The 16,751-nt window shown below is 60.5% G+C and overlaps 2 protein-coding genes across 15 annotated transcripts in view; one reads left to right on the top strand and one right to left on the bottom strand.

Moving 5' to 3' along the window:
- Positions 1-15,022, top strand: part of SH2B3 (SH2B adaptor protein 3) — a 27,154-nt gene extending 12,132 nt beyond the window's left edge. For 5 of the 7 annotated variants that reach the window (XM_040577627.1, XM_040577630.1, XM_040577629.1 and 2 more), the window contains exons 3-8: positions 8,732-8,833; positions 9,092-9,183; positions 9,311-9,402; positions 9,631-9,845; positions 10,174-10,391; positions 10,696-15,022. In XM_040577627.1, coding sequence (XP_040433561.1) covers positions 8,732-8,833; positions 9,092-9,183; positions 9,311-9,402; positions 9,631-9,845; positions 10,174-10,391; positions 10,696-11,092 — 1,116 coding nt within the window. In that variant the 3' untranslated portion in view covers positions 11,093-15,022. The remainder of the gene's footprint in view (positions 1-8,731; positions 8,834-9,091; positions 9,184-9,310; positions 9,403-9,630; positions 9,846-10,173; positions 10,392-10,695) is intronic. The other 2 variants (XM_040577632.1, XM_040577633.1) reach the window with 1 other exon arrangement.
- Positions 11,629-16,751, bottom strand: part of ATXN2 (ataxin 2) — a 55,585-nt gene continuing 50,462 nt past the window's right edge. For all 8 annotated transcript variants that reach the window (XM_040577619.1, XM_040577609.1, XM_040577625.1 and 5 more), the window contains one exon: positions 11,629-16,670. In XM_040577619.1, the coding sequence (XP_040433553.1) occupies positions 16,626-16,670 (45 nt within the window). In that variant the 3' untranslated portion in view covers positions 11,629-16,625. The remainder of the gene's footprint in view (positions 16,671-16,751) is intronic.

Raw genomic sequence — 16,751 nt, forward strand, 5'->3', positions numbered from 1 at the left:
GGTAGCTCTGGAAATCTCAAAGGAAGCGTTTCTGCCCTGGGCTGCCCCGCTGCAGGGACGGAGCTCGCTGGGATTGGGGCTGCCCCGCTCATCCGCCGAGCCCCACGCACATGTTTTATGGCCGAGCCCTAAACCCCATGAAAATTGGGATTTGCAACGGAAATGTCCCGAGCCGTTTATGTTGACCAGATGTTCGTACAGGAAGGGGAAGGGAAATGGGATTTTCATTTGCGCCGGTCTCTTTATGGCGTTTTAATGAAATCCATCACATCCCGTAAATGATTGCGCTGCGAGCTGAGCTGGGAAGACTTTCCGGCGCAGGCTGCGGTGCCTGTGTCACGGCTCTTACGTCCTCGCCGTGGCCGCGGGAGGAGCAGTATTTTTATCTCTGCTCAGTGCGAGACTGCTCTGACTTCCTTTTTTTTTTTTTTTTTTTTTTTTTTTTTTTTTTGCCTTTTCCCCTTCCTTTCACCTGAAACTTGTTTCTGAGAACTGCGATCCCCTGAGCCAGCAGGTCCCGGTCCGGGTGGCTCCCGTCTGACACTGGCAGAGTCGGGGCCGATGTGGCACGCGTGGGGACAGCCCGGTGACACCGTTCCCATTCCCAGAGCAGGGGCTGGAGAGGCTGCGGGAAGCCCTGGCACGGCCATGCCGGCTGCGTTCGCACCGCTACCCCGGGAGGGGACTGGAGCAAACCCCTTCCTTCACTGCACAGCGCGTTTCCAGCCATAGCTTCAGAGCCAAAATGAGGTTACCCTTAGAAGTGACTGCTGGAGCAATTACAAATTATCCTCTCAAAGCCACGTTGGAAGTGCAGATGTCCCCGTCACCTCGCGCAGAGCCCCGGCCACCCGCCTGCCAGCCGTGTCCCCGAGCTCCTACGCAGAGCGGTGGCAGGCGGTGGCAGGAGGTGTTTCCCTCCCCGGTGTTAGCTCCCACGGGGCTGCGCACGTGAGAAGCAAAACCTGAGCAGGGTGTCGGGGATGGAGGTGCCCCGGTGGGGATGGAGGTGCCCTGGTGAGGGTGGAGGTGCACCCCAGTGGGGATGGTGGCACCCCAGTGGGGATGGTGGCGCCTTGGTGGGCATGGAAGCGCCCTGGTGGGGATGGAGGTGCCCTCATGGGGATGGAGGCACCTCGGTGAGGATGGGGGTGCCCCAGTTGGGATGGAGGCACCCCAGTGGGGGTGAAGGTGCCCCAGTGGGGATGGAGGTGCCCCAGTGGGATTGGAGGCACCTCGGTGCCCGTCACCACCCTGGCCCAGCTAGAAGCACGCCGCAGCCCAGCAGGATCCCATTCGGTGATCTCTGCATCACCACACGCTTCCCAGGGGCTCGTGCCTCATTTTTCTCTCTCTTTGCAATAAAACCCTTGACCAACCCCGTGTTGGTGGGGCTGCTCCCTTCCCCTCCCAGCTGGGAGCTGCGTTCCCCCCGCCGCCTCCTGCAGACTTTCCCCAGAGAGCAGGGCAGGGCGGTGGCGCGTCCCCTCGCCGCTGTTCTTCGAAGGCGCGCGGGGCTGGGCGTAGCTTGGGCTTCTTGAGATTTCGGCGGCGAGCTTTTTAGATTTTTCTTTTTCTTTTTTTTTTTTTTTTCTCTCTCGTATTTCAGGGTGAGGGCATGCGGCTGGGGGGGGGGGGGGAGGTGATGAGACAAAAGGTTATTTGTCATTTATTAACCACAACTTTTTCCATCCTTGGTCATGCACGGAAAAAACACTTTTAGCAACGTAACCACAGCCCCGGCGTTAATTGCTGAAGAGCAGAGTTTCTTATTTTGGAAACCGTGTTGCTGGGATGGAGCCTGCTGGGGCTCGATTGGTGTGTGCCGGGAAGGATGCAGGATGGGGAGCCCCAACCTGCCGCTTCCCCCGGCTCTGGGGCTGTTTGGCCTCGCTTGGAGAGGAGATGGGAGGATTTCCTTTCTTTTTAACCCAGTTCCTCAAAATTGGCGGGGGTTTTGCCCCACCGCTGTGGTCCCTTTGCTCGTGGCAGCGATCTGCTGCTCAGGAATGGGGACGGGGACGTCTGCCTTGTGGGATGCTCTAAAGCTGCTTGGGTAGGAAAACACCATGTGCAAGCCAAGAAATGAGCAAAAAATGGAGATAATAAGAGAATTACAAGAAAAAGGACTGGGAATGCGCCCAAACCTCGCTGCTTTTCCCTCGTGTGCAAGCTCAGGGTCCCGGCAGGCGTGGGACCCGCTCAGCCCTGGCAGCAGATGTAAGATGCCCGTCAGTGTTTTTGGGTGGCTGTATCTCTTTTTTTTTTTTTTTTCCTTTTTCTTTCTTTCTGCCATTTTTTTTTTTGATGGTCCAGGATGTGGTTGTGTCGAGGCTGAGTGCTGCTTCTTTCAAAGGTAAATATTTATGAGAGGCTGCGCAGGCGGCGCAGGGGCTGGAAGGAGCCCTCGGGGCGGCGGGGGGCCGCAGCCCACTCCCACCTGGCAGCTCCGGCACGGCGAGGTGGTGGCCGAAACGAAGCAGCACTGGGCAGGGGGACCGAAATACCCTCGGGGGAATTACGCTTCCCCACTCGGGCTCGGGATGCTCTCGCAGTTTTCCAAGGCGCTGCCGAGCCCAGCTCGTGCTGGGCCCGTGGGAGCGGACGAGGAGCAGGCACAGGAGCACCTGGGGTCGTGCCGTCAGCTCTTGCTCACCTGTGGGGCCACCTCGTGCCCTACCCGGTCCCCTCGTGCCCGATTTTGTACCCCTGGGTCTTTGCTTGCAGCCTGGATCGGGGAGAGACAGGAGCAGCCCAGCCAAGCTGCCAGACCCACAGGACCACAACCGCTGGGCGCATCCCTGGGGTCCCCCGCACAAGGACAAGAGGTGACAGCGTGGCACAGGGACACGCAGTGACCTCCCCCCGGCGGGACCGTGGACCCCAGCCCCTGCGGCCCCCGGCCCTGGCGGCAGCGCCGGGGGTGACTCAGCCCCGGCTGCGGCCGGCTCCCGCCCGCGTGCGGCCACCTTGTTTACTTTCCGAGCTCTTTATTTATTCCAGGAAATTATTAAAGCAGCCCACGCTGGAAGCGAGTTTGGCTTAAAATAAAAATGGAGCGGCTGGCAAGCGCCGTCTGTTTCAAGATCCTGTTTATAGCCCCGCTTCTCCAAAACGCTGCTCTGGAGGAGGGCAGGGCGCTTGATGTGGCCGGGCTGGCTCGGGGGGCGGCCGCTCGGCCCCCCCAGTTCTCATGGCCGGGGGGGGTGGTCCGAGCTCATCCAGCTGCTGGGAAGGGCCATGAGCATCTCCATGCGCCCCGGATCATCCCTGCTTTGTGCCTTCCCCACCGGCCGAGCATCCCTGGTCCACCTCCAGGGCCGCATCCTACGCGGAGGTGCCGCTGTGGCTCTGGATTCGGCCATCCCAGGGCTTTGGGTTTGGCCATCCCAGGGCTTTGGGTTTGGCTGGAGCCAAGCATCCCACCCCGGGCCCTTCCCCGATCCCCCCAAACGGTGCAGAGGCTGAATGAGCGACATTCAGCGCCGGCGGCAGCGAAAGCGCGTGCGGTTTTCAGGGCTTTCAGGAGGGAATATTTACTCGTTCATGCCCTGCCTGCGAAGCAGGCCAGCCTCTGCCTTATTTATTGACGTCCTTATCAATGCACAAAGGGCGCCAGTCAGCCCTGAGGACAGGGCGGGGGGATCCAGCCGGCCCCCCGCGTCCCTCCCGGTGGGGCTGATGCAGCGCCGGGCGTTTTGGGGGGGGGGGGGGCATCTCGCAGCACCCTGTGTGCACCCTGCTGCGAAATCGCCGCGCCGTGGGGCGCCGTGGGGCCGCATTTGCTGGGAGCACCTCGCACCAGCGCTGCTCGTCCGGGAACAGAAGGGGCTTTGTGCCCCCGAGGCAGCCGGCACAACGGGGCCCCTTGTAGCCGCCCAGCCCCGTCCCCTCGGGGACGGCCCCGTCCCCACCGTGCCACCGCGGGCTGCGGGGACGCGCGGAGCTGGGGTTTCTTTCCGGGAAATTTGTTTTCCCTGCTGGTCTTGCCAGATTGAGGACGCTGGCTGGGGGTTGGAGTGGGCGGTGGGGTCACAGGGAGGGTCTTTTGGGTGATGCCTCGAGGGAGGTGATGGGGCCTGGGTGGGGGGGGGGTCCCCAGTTCCCCCACCGCAGCAGTAATCACCTTGCTTTGTTCAATAGGGGCAGGAAAGCTCTTACATCCCATGTAGAACCCCCCAGGAAGATGCCTGGTGCTGGTGTCAGTAGGTTTCAGAGTGAACAGCCTCCACGTGCCCATGTGCCAGCCCGCTCGCCCACCCCTGGCACCCCCCCCCCTCCCACAAACTCTGAGCCTGGCAGCGGGCACGGGGTGCAAGAGGCACCTGGAGGTTGGAACATGCAGGAAAATGGCCCAAAAACAGGGTGAGGGAAGCGACACCCCGTGTGGGAAATCCCTCTGTAAGTGGGGGAGGAAATGGGGCAGGAGAGGAAGAGGCTGCAGGAGGAGAAGAATTAAAGGAAGAGAGAAGGGCCTGCGGATCAGGGCCCAGCAAACACGGGGAGAAGCTGTGGTCAGCGGGGGAAAGGCTGCCGGGAAATGCCGGGGATGGATGGAAAAGCTGTGACCAGCTGCTGGAGGACCAACGCTGGGATTAGCGGTGCTGCCGGTGCCCGAGGATGAGCGCTGGGATTAACCAGGGTGGAAAACCCCGAGGCCACGTGCTGGGATTATCGACGGTGAAAATTCCCCGAGCACAAGCGCTGGGATTAACCGCGGTGCAGACTCCCAAGGACGAGAGCTGGAATTATCTGCGATGCGAAATCCCCCAGGATGTGTGCTGGGATTAGCTGTGGTGCAAAGTCCCCTGGGATGAGCTCTGGGATTAGCCGTGGTGCAAAGTCCCCACGGATGAGCTCTGGGATTAGCTGTGGTGCAAAGTCCCCACGGATGAGCTCTGGGATTAGCCGTGGTGCAAAGTCCCCACGGATGAGCTCTGGGATTAGCCGTGGTGCAAAGTCCCCTGGGATGAGCACTGGGATTACCCTTGGTGCAAACCCACGAGGACTGAGCCCGACAGACACCCCAAGCCCACCAGTACGTCCCCCGTTGTCCCCTCCCCAGCTGGCTCGCTGCCCCGCGTGGGGACAACGGGGACGTCCCCCCGCTCGGGGCTGGGGACGTGGCAGCGTGCCACTGTGCCCCTGGGAAACTTAAGAAAACTCCCCCAGGGCTGCGAGCGCAGGAAGTGGTTTTGGGGCTGGCATAACCCAGCGCCCACGCTGCTGCAAATCTCAGTGGCCCGTCCGTCCGTCCGTCCGTCCGTCTGTCCCTCTGTCCATTGTCAGCCTTAGGGGGACCCCGGTGGGGCCGAGCCGTGCCGGCTGAGGTTTTTGTCCCTGCGTAAGGGGACACGCCGAGCTCCAGGGTTTCCCAGGAGGGCCAAATCTCACCAGTGCCCACCTCTGGCACGGCCGGTCGGTAGCGGGTGCTGCGATTTCACTCTCGTTCTTGGAAAGCTCGCTGCCTTCCTCTTTCCCCAGGCAGCCAAAGCTCGCCCGCTGCTCACAGCAGCCCCCGCGCCCCTGCGGGCGGCTTTCCGCTGGCGGGGACGGCCGGGCTGCGGCGGGCACGGGCGCACGGGTGGGGAAGAAAGTAAGAGGAGAAGGAGCTGCGGCGATGGCTGGCGGCGGGGATTGGTGAGGCGGAAGCGCAGCAGCTCCGCTCGGCGCCTGCAACGCCGGGGCGCAGCTGTGACCTTGGCCTGACCTTCAGCCGGTGCTGCTGGCACCGCCGCCGCTCCGCGCCGGCACCGCTTTCTCCCGGCCAGGTGCGCGGTGGCCGCGGGTGCCGCCCGTGGGAACCCTCCCGCAGCCCCCACCCCCCCCACCCCCCCGCCCCAGGCTGCAGGAGGGTGGAAACTCGGGGCTGGTTTTCTAAGAAATCCACCGAAAAGGTCCCCGGCGCGGGGACGTGGGGCGCAGCATGGCCCAGGGGCTCCGGGGGACGCCGGGAGCAGGGTTGCGCCCTCGGCATCTTCCCCTTCGCCGTGTCCCCGGCCCAGCTGGACCCACTCAGCGTTTTTTAAACACTCGAAAATAATCAGCAGCGAGAGCAAACAGCAAAAAATAAAACCGGGCAGGGCTCGGCAGACCACAGGTGGAAGGAAGCCGCTCTCCAGCACTAATTTTAATCAGGCGCTGAGCGCTGGCGCGGCTCCCTGTCCCCAGCCAGCAGGACGGGTGTCCCCATTGCCACCTCCTGGTCCCCAGCAGCGCAGCTCCCTGCGGCCGGACGCTGCTGGCGGTGGGGCTGGGAGCAGCAGGAGCAGTGGGATTGTGAGGGGGTGTCCCCAAAAATCCCTGCTGCAGGCAGCGCGGGTGCCATGCCCACCTGGCTGCCTGAGAGCGCAGTGACAACGTTTGGGGGAAAAAATCCTGGTTTTAGTAATATTTGTTCCTTCTGGGAACCAGCCCTTGCAGGGAGAGGGGGATCAGGGGAGCCAGGACAGATCCTGCCCTAAAAGCTGGAGGTGGCAGCCCAGGATGGATGGTTTGGGGTGCGGGGACCAGGGGACACTGCAGCAGTGGCACGGCGGGGGCCGTGCGCTTCGTGGGCATCGTGGCCCCCTGTGATTTCAGGGGGTGCTTAGCCAGGCACCGGGGTTCCCCCCACATCCACAGGAAGCTTTGGGGTGAATTCACCATCCGTCCTGTCCCCTCCACTGCCACCGTCCTGTCCCGTGCCATCCTGAGCACCCCGGGCACCCACGGGGATGCTGCGGCACCTCTCTGCCGAGAAGGAGCCCGTGGGCGCCAGGCGGGCACGCGGAGTGTTGAGTGTGCAGTTTTGCTTACCGAGAAAAGGATTTCTCGGTAGGGCCGCCATCGAGCAGGGCATCTTGCGGTCAGGTGTGCCGTTTCGGGGGGCGGGGGCACCGTGCCTGCGGTAGGCACTTCTCCGAAGCCAGACTGCCTTTCGGGCACCGTATCTCACTGCTGCATCATTTCCTTCTCCCTCGCGCGCGCCCCGGCTGCGCTCGCCCCGGGGAGGGATGGAGCTGAGCCCAGGGCTTCGCCGAACTCCCTTTTCCTGGAATTCCCCCACTGATACTCCCAAGAAAGCAGCAGCAGCGCGGTGGCGGTGCTGCCGGCCGGGCCCTGCGTGCCGATAACGCCCACGCCACGCTGGCACCGCGCGGCGAGCTCGGGGACGTGCCGGCCGTCACGGCCCAAGCACCCACAGCCCGGGGAAGGGGGCACGCCGGGCACCGCGTGCCCTCAGCACCTTTCCACCTGCATGGGACACTGCTCAGGACCCTCCGAGGGACCCCTGGGACGCGGTGCGGCGCTGCCCCAGCCCGCAGCAGCGACACTGATTGCGGGCGGGCGCGTGCAGCTGCGGCGGCCCCGGCTCCTCGCAGGGCGCTGCTCCGCGGCGGGCGACTTCTAAGAACTTTCTTTCGGCGGAGCTTGGCGCTGATAAGGGTTGGCCCTTCTCGCGCTGCGTTTCCGGCCCCAAAGTACACCGAGTCCTTGGTCGAGAGTGAGACTGAGAGAGGGAGGAAGTGGGGGGCAAAAAAAAAAAAAAAAAGCACTGCCAAACCCAGCCGCCGGCAAGATTTCCAGTGCCGGCAGGCGCCGGGCTCGCTGCAGCCCCGCTCATGGGAATCGCCTTGCAGCAGCGCTGCGGTGGGAGCTGGGCGAGCTCAGAGCAAAGGCCCAGCCCCTTCCCCTGTGCAGCAGCATCGTGCACGGCCCCGGCTGCCACCCACAGCCCGGCATCGTCTGCAGGGATGGGTCCTGCGCCGGTGGCCATGTGTGGGGTCATCCGGGATCAGCCCGGAGCCGGGAACCGGAGGGGACGGCGGTGCCTGGCACGGGCGCGCGTAGACTCAGCCTGCGGGATGCTGAAGCTGTCGCATGAATCACGGCCAGCCAAAATTTTGTAACGCTGAGCTGGCAGCAAGCCCAGCCCAGGGGAACCAGCGCGCTGAGCTGCGCACCCCGGGCTGGCTGCACCCACGGGGGCTGGCACAAGGGCAGGAGGACCCGGTGCTGTTCCCAGAGCCGTCCCTGCACACAGTGTGTGGAGGGCTTCGCTCCATCCCCGGTGTGGGGGTCCCCAGTTGTGGGGGGTCCCCAGCTGTGGGGGTCCCCGGTGCCGCAGCATGGAGATGGTCAGCAGCTCACTCCTGGCGGCGGAGGAACCGAAAGCTGCCGGGAGGGGTATTATTAGAGTTTATGGAAGTGCCTGCTCAGCGTTTTGTCATGTGCCTGTGTCAGAGCGAAACTGGCCGGGCAGCAGTGGGGAGCTCTCGTCACGCCACTGTGGGGGTGCGGGGCTGCCCGGGGCATCGCGCCCTCCGGCCGGCCCCACGCCGCAACAGGGACCACCAAGGACCCCCGCACCCGTAGGGGTGTGCTCGACACCCGGGACATGTTTTCCTCGCCGGTGCACGCAATTTCTCCAGCACGTGCTGGGAAACTCCTTCTCCCTCCCTTCCTCTGCTTCAGGGCACCGCTGGGCTGGGTCCCTGCTCTGGGTGCTGCTCAGCCCCCCGCGGGTGCCCTGCTCCGGTTGTGCCGGCCTCGAAGCAGCAGCCGTGCAGGGTATTTCCTTGCCAGGTGGGGTATTTCCTTGCCCGTAGGGTGTTTCCCTGCAGAGAGGGGTATTTCCTAGCTTCTGCCATGACTCAGGGGACTCCCAGCAGGCTGGATCCCGTCCCCTGGAGCAGCATTTTAGGGCACGGGGGCCACGGGCACAGCTCAGCCGCTCTCCTCTCTGCAGGGCTCCAAGCCGAAGCTCCACGCCGCCTGCTCCGCCGTCCAGGAGGTGCGGAGGTGCACGCGCCTCGAGATGCCCGACAACCTCCACACCTTCGTCCTCAAGGTACGGCCCCACCGGGGGAGGGGGGGGGGGGGGGGCCCCCGCAGCTGGCCTTGACGCCTTCCCCACCCCTTGGGGCGCATGTGCTGCTGGAAGCTCCCGTGCCAAATTTCGGTTCCTCTTCCGTGCCGGGGATGGCGGGGAGGCAGCCCAGAGGGTGGGGATGCTCTGCTCTGTCCGGTCCCCAAGCGCGGGCTGGGGGAGGGATAGGGATGCAGATCCCTCTCTAATGTCCCCGTGTCCCTCTCTGGTGTCCCCCAGGTGACCAATGCCACCGATGTGCTGTTCGAGGCGGGGGACGAGCAGCAGCTCAGCTCCTGGACGGCCGAGATCCGGGAATGCGCGCACAGGGGGTAGGCACCCGGCGGGGGTCCCCGAGCCCTGCTGCCCCTGGGGATGGGGACAGCTGCTCCGTGTCCCCAAGCACCGTGCCAGCCACCCACCCCCAGCGCTCAGCCTGGCTTCTCCCATCCCTGACAGGTCGGACGCGGGCGACCCCGAGCTCCTGGCGTGCCGGCACCCCGACCCCGCGGCCACCAGCCCCACCACCAGCACCGACTCCCCCAACCAAGGTGAGGACCAGGGGATGCCTGGGGACACCGGGGACAGGGCAGAGGTGCTGGGGACACCCCCCAGGAGGGGTCCCATGCCTCATTGGGGCTGGCTAAGGTTAACCCTGGCCTCAAATCACCTGGCAAGGGCGTAGCCACAGGGGAAGGGGTGAGGACGATGGAGCGGGGCCGGGCAGGGGTCCCCAGTTCCCGGGGTGCTCACCCCCGCCGGCCTCCCTGTCCGGGCAGGGGCGACGCCGGGGGGGCCGGTGGAGGCGGCGGGGCCGAAGATGGAGCAGTTCCTGTCCTCCTGCCCCTGGTTCCACGGGCCCATCTCCCGCATGAAGGCGGCTCAGCTGGTGCAGCTGGGGGGGCTGGAGGGCCACGGCGTCTTCCTGGTGCGGCAGAGCGAGACGCGCCGCGGCGAGTACGTGCTCACCTTCAACTTCCAGGGCAGAGCAAAGGTACGGGCGGGAGAGGGGCTGGGATAGGGAGGGGAAAAAAAAAAAAATCACACCGGAGCCCCCTCGGGAGCTGCACACACGTGGGTGGGCACAAGTCCTGTCCCATCCCACCCCCAGTGGATGCTCTCCTTGCCCTCTCCCTGCCCCAGTGCTTGCAGCGGGCTGGTGTCTCCATCCCCATTCCTGGGGGGGGAAAAAAAAAAACAAAACATCAGCGGGCTGGGCACTGCGGGCTGGGGATGCAGCACATGATGCTAAGGCCGTTTGTCCCCCCCCCCCCCCACCCTCCACCCCAAACATCCCTGTGTCCCCCCATCATCTCCTCCAGCAAGGGAGCCGGTGGCAGGGTAACGGGTCCGTGCTCCTCCCCGCAGCACCTGCGGCTGTCGCTGACGGAGCGGGGCCAGTGCCGCGTTCAGCACCTGCGCTTCTCCTCCATCGTGGAGATGCTGCACCACTTCCACCGCTTCCCCATCCCGCTGGAGTGCGGGGCCACCTGCGACGTCCGGCTCTCCAGCTACGTCGTCGTCCTGCCCCAGCCGCCAGGTAGGGGCACGGCGGGGCTGAAGGTTGGGGCACGGGGACGGGGAGCTCCCTGTGGGGTGCGGGGACTCGGGGGTCCTGTCCCTGTGGGAGGGTCCCCGGGGCCATGGGCGCAGCTGGAACCTTTTTGGGGGAAGCGGAAGCATCCAGGCAGCGCCCCGAAAGGTGACTCCTGAGCTCCCGGCTTCCCCTTCTGAGAAAGGAGAAGCTGCCCCAAACCGACGGCCACGGGAAGCATCCCGGTGCGGGCTGCGGGGCGATGGGGCAGGAGCATCCCCCGAGCGGCCGCCTCTCCCTCTGTCCGCAGCTCCCGGCTCCGGCACCGCAGTCCCCGTCCCGCTGCCCGTCCCCGGCTGGAGCCCCGAATTCAGCCTGACCCCCGCCGCCGCCGCCACCACCACCTCCTCCTCCTGCCCCCGCGGCCCCGCCGAGCCCCCTCCGGAGCAGATCTTCCACCTGGTGCCACCGCCGGCGGAGCTGGCGCAGAGCCTGCGGCACAGCGGGGCGGCCGCGGCCCCCGGCGCTCGGCCCCGCGAGTCGGACTACGAGGTGGAAGCCCCGGGCCGGGGCCACGTGCGTGCCATCGACAACCAGTACACGCCGCTCTGACGGGCCCCGGGGACGCACTTTTGGGTGGAGAAGAAGTCCTGGAGCCCCTCTGGGAGTCCCAGCGAGAATGTAACTATTTTCTTCCTTCTGGTTAGGGATTGTTATTTTTTTATTTTGCAAGGAAGGGAGTCATTTTTCACTCCAGTACGGGTGTGCTCCCTCTCTTCGGCCTGTTAAAGGGCCTTTTTTTTTTTTTTTTTTTTTGGGTATTATTAGAGCTTTCTCGTTACTGTTTACACACACCGCTCCTGCCTGCATTCCCAGCTGCGTGGCCGGCACGGGGGGCACTGCACAGCCGGGCTCCGTCCCCTCCTCTCCTCGGCACCACGGCGCCCAGAGGAGGAACCGGGGTCTCGCGTCGCACCCGCATCGTTGGAGCAAACAGAAAAAAGAAACAAAAAAAAAGGAAAAAGAGGATTATAAATTCTTTGACACGTTGCTGCTTCGGGCTGCACACAGGCGACGAAGAGCCACTTCCTCCCGCCCCAGGATGCGCTGCCGCTGCACAAAGCTGCCAGCAAGCCCCGAGCTGCCAGAGCCGAGCTTCGGGTCGTGCAAAGCCGCTAGAGGAGTTTATTCTTTATTTTAGATAAGGCAAAAACTGGCTTTTCTTGCTCCTTTTTTTTTTTAAAAAAAAAAACAAAACAAAACCTAGCACAGTTGCAGTCACTCCCTGCACCAGCCGGGGAACTACTTACCCCGTTAGCTTTGTTAATTAAGACGTGAACACTAACACCGCTCCACCGTTAATAACGCAAACAGCCGAGGACTAACGCGGAGGCTGACAGGGGAAAAAAAAAAAAAAAAGAAATCCCCCCCGGCGACGGAAGCGTTTCCAGCATAAATCCCAAGGGAGTTTCCCCACCTTTCCTCCTTTACCTCGCCGGTGCCGGCGGCTGCCCCCCCCCCCGCTCTCGGCTTTTCCCCCATGCCCCGGGGGATGCCGCTGTGGCCACCTATGCAACGGGGCCCCTCGCGGGCTTGGGGGGGGGGGGTCCAGGCTGAGCCCCCCCCAGTCCTGCAGTGGCGGGGGGCCACGCACCCCGATGTGCCTTACAAGAGGAGGATGAGGATGGTTTGGCGATCCTACAGCTGCAGTGACAAATACAGCAGGCACTTTACCCTCGCTGCCTTCGTGCGTTTTTCCCTAGGGGCGCTGGGCGAGTGTGATCCGCCCCCCCTCCCCCCCCCCCCCCCGGGGGTGCTCGCTGCCCCCGTGCCATTTTACCTGCCGGTGCCTCGGGAGAGGAACCACTTCTTCGAATCCGCCGCTATTTTAAGAATAAGGAAGGGGCCGGAGCCGTTGCGACACTCGTGAGGGGATGTTGGCAGCGCTCAACTTCCAGATTTCTCAGCGCCCGGCACTCCCCGGGATTTCTAACGCAGAGTTGGCCTTGAGATCACGTTGCAGGAAAGCCCTTTTTTTTTTTTTTTTTTTTTTTTTTTTTTTTTGGTTCCCCCCCTCGCACACTTGAAATTGCCTGAGAGGTGGGAGCCGCCAGGAGCATTAATTTGGGATCTGATTTGGAAGGAAACAACAACAAAGCCTCGTGGGCCCAAGTCAGGGAGTCGTTGCACAAAGCCGGCCCCGACGCCGCGACTTGAGGCCGCCCGCCGTGCCAGAGCAAGGGGCCGGAGCTCTGCCCAAGGCCAGGAGCCCGAGGGCGAGAGAATTGCTCTGTTTCGCTGCCAGAGGGCAGGTGGAGCTGGGTGGGAGCCCAAACCTCGGCTCCGAAACATCCCAGGGCCAAGCAGCTCCAGGCACGAGGGCAAATCGGTCTCCGTAAGCGAGTGATGTGCGCAGGCAAAGGGCTGGGAGACTGGATACGGCGTCTTGAGAGCATGTTTGGGATTTCTTGCCTCCCCTCTCCTCCGCCTCTGCCCTCTCCCGTTCTCCAGTTTGTGCACGCCAGGCACACGAAGCCTCCCCCCCTCCTGCCCCGGGGATGGTGCTGAGCTGCGCTCCTGCACCATCGCAGCCAGTCCCGAAACCGGGGCGTTTCAGAGAAAATCGCCCTGGACGGTGTCGCCTCCAGGGCTGCCAAACCCGGAGAGGCTGCAGGGGAAACAAAGCAGCCCCTGTGCTCCGCTAGGGCTTCTCACCCGTATCCGCAGCTCTTTTTTCCCTCCCCGAAGCCGCACAAAGGCTGCAGGCGTTAGCAGGGTCCCTCTGCACCGAAACGCAGGAGCGTGCGGACCGGGCTGGCTTCTGCCAGGCAAGTCAGGGCTCTTCGTGGCTAATGTGGAGCAGGGGAAGGGGGAAAGCGCAGCACAGGTTCTAGCCCTGTTGGTGCATCGTTCCCAGATTGCTTTAACTTGGGGGTGGGGAAGGAGGCTCCTTAGCAAAGCTCTGCAAGCCTAACAAAACACTTGCTACATCACCAGGCAGCCACGTTAAACGCGGCTTTCCCCAAAAGATGAGGTAGTGGCACCCGAATCGCCCCAAGATCGGAGCATCCGCAACGGGGAGAGGGGCGGGAAAAGGGATTGCTATTCACAGCCCCTGCCAGATAGATCAGGTGCCGCTGTCAGGCCGGGTTGGCATGCCGAGCCGCGTTGTTCGAGCGCCAGCAGCTCACCGCGCACGCACGTGGTGTTTTGAACCTGCCAATTAAACAACTGCAAAGGTTGTTTTTTTTTTTCCCGTAGCTTACATGGAAATCGCTGTGCTTGATGAGTAACGTGTACATCGGGTTCGTTACCAGCCGGCATCCCCTTTCCCTGTGCAAACAAACTCCGGCGGACGTGACCTCCAGCAGGAGGTGGCTCTGAGTATTTCACGAGGTTGCTGCTGCTGGCACCCCCCCAGGGGCACTTCCACCTCCCCGCTCCTTTCACACGGGCTTAGAGAAGGTTTCCGTCCTTCTAGTAACTTGAGGAAAGAGCTTAGGACTTGGCGGGCTCAGCTCCCTGCCCCCTGCAGGCTTTTGGCGCATTTATGAAGTCCTGAGGCTCGGCAGCCGCAGCTCCGTCTCCTGCTGAGCCCCCAGGGAGAGCGGCAGCCCCCTGCGCCGATCTCCAGATGCACAGCTCGCGCCTTGCCCTGGGGATGTGCAGCACGAGTTGGGGTCCAACGCAGCAAGCTCTGGAGAGGGCTGAGGGCAGGGGGGGTGTTCCAGCTGCTCAGGACACCGCGTTTGGCCACAGGGACGGGGCAGTGCCTTCGCTGTGTGACCAGCACGGCAGGGAGCAGGGCTAGCACCTAACCCAACTCGCTAAATCTTAGGTCCAGGCAGAACTTCTGCCCCTCAGCTCCATCTTCGGCTTCAGAAACCACTTGGTGCTTGCTGACAGCCGCTTCCCATCGGAGGCTTCTGCACGTCCTTGTGCTTGACAGGCTCAGAAGATGCCCGTGATTTCAGCAGGATTTAATCTCTTCCTTCCCCGCCTCTTGCTGCATCGCGCCAGCCCGGGGCCCAGCAATGCAGAGCAGGTTACCAAACACTGACGCCGCTGTTGCCTCACGGATCGTTTTTGCATCAAAACTATTTTGTGGCAAAGCTTCTAGAGGAGGTCCAGGGCCAGGGGGAGGCCGAAGCCACCCCCAGGAGCAGATGCCAGCAGCCCAGCCCGTGCCAAAGTGACACCGAGCTGCCTTCTCCTTCCTCGCCTTCTTCGGACCACACAACACTGCCATCGTACGACCCACGCAGTTTTACTCTAACAAGCATATAAAACCTTGAAATCTTGACTAACAGGTTTGAGTACAGTATTCCGAATTTTAATTTAAGCTCGTTCGATCGGAACAGACCACAACCTTCACCAGCACCGACCCCGGGCGGGGGAGCCGACTGTGCACTCTCCACCTCAGCCTTCAGCAGGATGATTTAAAGCCAACAGGGTTGTTGGGCGAAAAGTGCATTGATTTGAAAGTTCTACTTCTCACCTGCACAGAAGAGTTCTTCTTGTATAGTAGATTTTCTATATATTGTTTCTGTATGTACTGTACAAGTAACTTATTCTTGAATAATGCAAATTTACCATAATATAAAAAAAAATCTGCTCCTAATAAACTGTTTTTAGAACTCGTTTCTCACTTTTAGTATTTCGTCTGATTCCCTGTAGGTGCCGGGGTGCTATTTTAATAGTTGGGGGGTTAACAGCTACTAAAAGACAGAAACCTCCCTTAGAAAGGAGGAGAAAGCCCATGCGAGGAAGCTGTTCCTTCGCAGAAGACTCATTCAAGGAGTCTTGCTCCAAGTCACCACCACTGCTTGTGATGTTCTTGTGCCCCCTGCTGCCCACCTGAATTTACTTACATTGATTCTCTCCATTTTACGGCACCGTTCATGTGAACAGAATAGGACAGAAGCTACTCGGTGTTTGTCTTCCCCTGGGTGTTTTTTGCCAAGCCGCGGTGCGACGTGTCACCTGCCGTCCACGTAAGCTCACGCACACAACAGTTTCCTTGACCTTCCTCTGAAACGCAGCTCTGTTATAATCCAGTGTAATCAGCATCATCTGCTGGTTAGCCATTTTAGGATGCGTGCACCCTACAAGAGTTGGGAAGACCACAGCATTTCCTAAGCAGCGGTAGTTACCCTGCCTGTTGCCGAAGGATGGGGTAGTCAGTTGCTTTCTCCTATCATTCTCCCCACCTTTCTACACCATTTTGTTAAGCAACGCTTACCCCGATTTCTTCCTTCGTCTCCAAGCAGCACCACTGACTTACACAGCTTTATTTTAAACATCAAGGCCCAGTCGGGACATCTTCTGTACACCAACCACAACAGTGTAAAGCCATTAGGGAATGGGTCCGAATGCAAGAAATTCTTTGAAACCTGTATCAAAATTCTGCTTCTGAAGCCTTCAACTTTGTGCAATGACCCTACAAGTCTACTACGACTGACTTGGTTTCACAGCACGAGGTGTGAGGGGGGCACACACACAAGACAGCAGCAGCACACGACAGAAACACAGGGCAAAGCTTACCTGATGCTAAATAAAACAGCTTTTGATCCAAAGGGGAACGAATGGAGAAAACATTAGAGAGAGAGACTGGTAAAACAAGACACAAACGATAAGTAGGTCAGTTTTTAAAACTTTTTTTATTTTTTAATTTTTTTTTAAGTTTTTATTTTATATTATCTACAAAGTAAAAGTTTTCTTAACTTAAAAGTTACATCACTGTCTCACGATAGTGATTATCTCATCAAACGTGATTTATAAATAATAATTCATCAGTTTGACGATTAGAATTTTTTTTTTTTACTGAACCTGTTTCAAGTTTAGTTAGAAGTAAAAGGGATCTCCAAGTCTTGATTTTTAGTGATAATAGCAGCAAGAATCACTCTTGTTACTTCTTTTGCTAGCTGATGAGTTCATAACTTTGAAGGGTCATTAAAAAATAAATAACTTCCAGTTTTCAGCAAGCAGAGTTGGGGCACTTGCAGGACTCAGATACAGTGCATGGAATTATGGAATAGCCCACAAGTTCCTAAATGCCTCTACTCAGTCCAAATCTCTCCCACTGCAAGATGAACTGTTAGCATTCCTAGTGGATGTTACAAGAAATCAATTTTTTTTTTTTTAAACAAAATAAAATGAAATTCTAGTTTTCTGTGCTTCCAGTTGGCAGAAGCAGTAGAAGGAGGGTATTTGGCCTACAAAAGGTATCCAGCCTTTCAGTTATTCCAGATGAGCCTTACAACTGCTGTTGGTGGTGGGCTTGTACTGTAAAAAAAAGTTCAAATGTAAATAATAAATTGGCAAGCCACACAACAGTTTGCTAGTAAAGTGGTCACAGGACAACTA

This window comes from Cygnus olor, chromosome 17 (genome assembly GCF_009769625.2).
Source record: "Cygnus olor isolate bCygOlo1 chromosome 17, bCygOlo1.pri.v2, whole genome shotgun sequence".
Lineage (NCBI taxonomy): Eukaryota > Metazoa > Chordata > Aves > Anseriformes > Anatidae > Cygnus > Cygnus olor.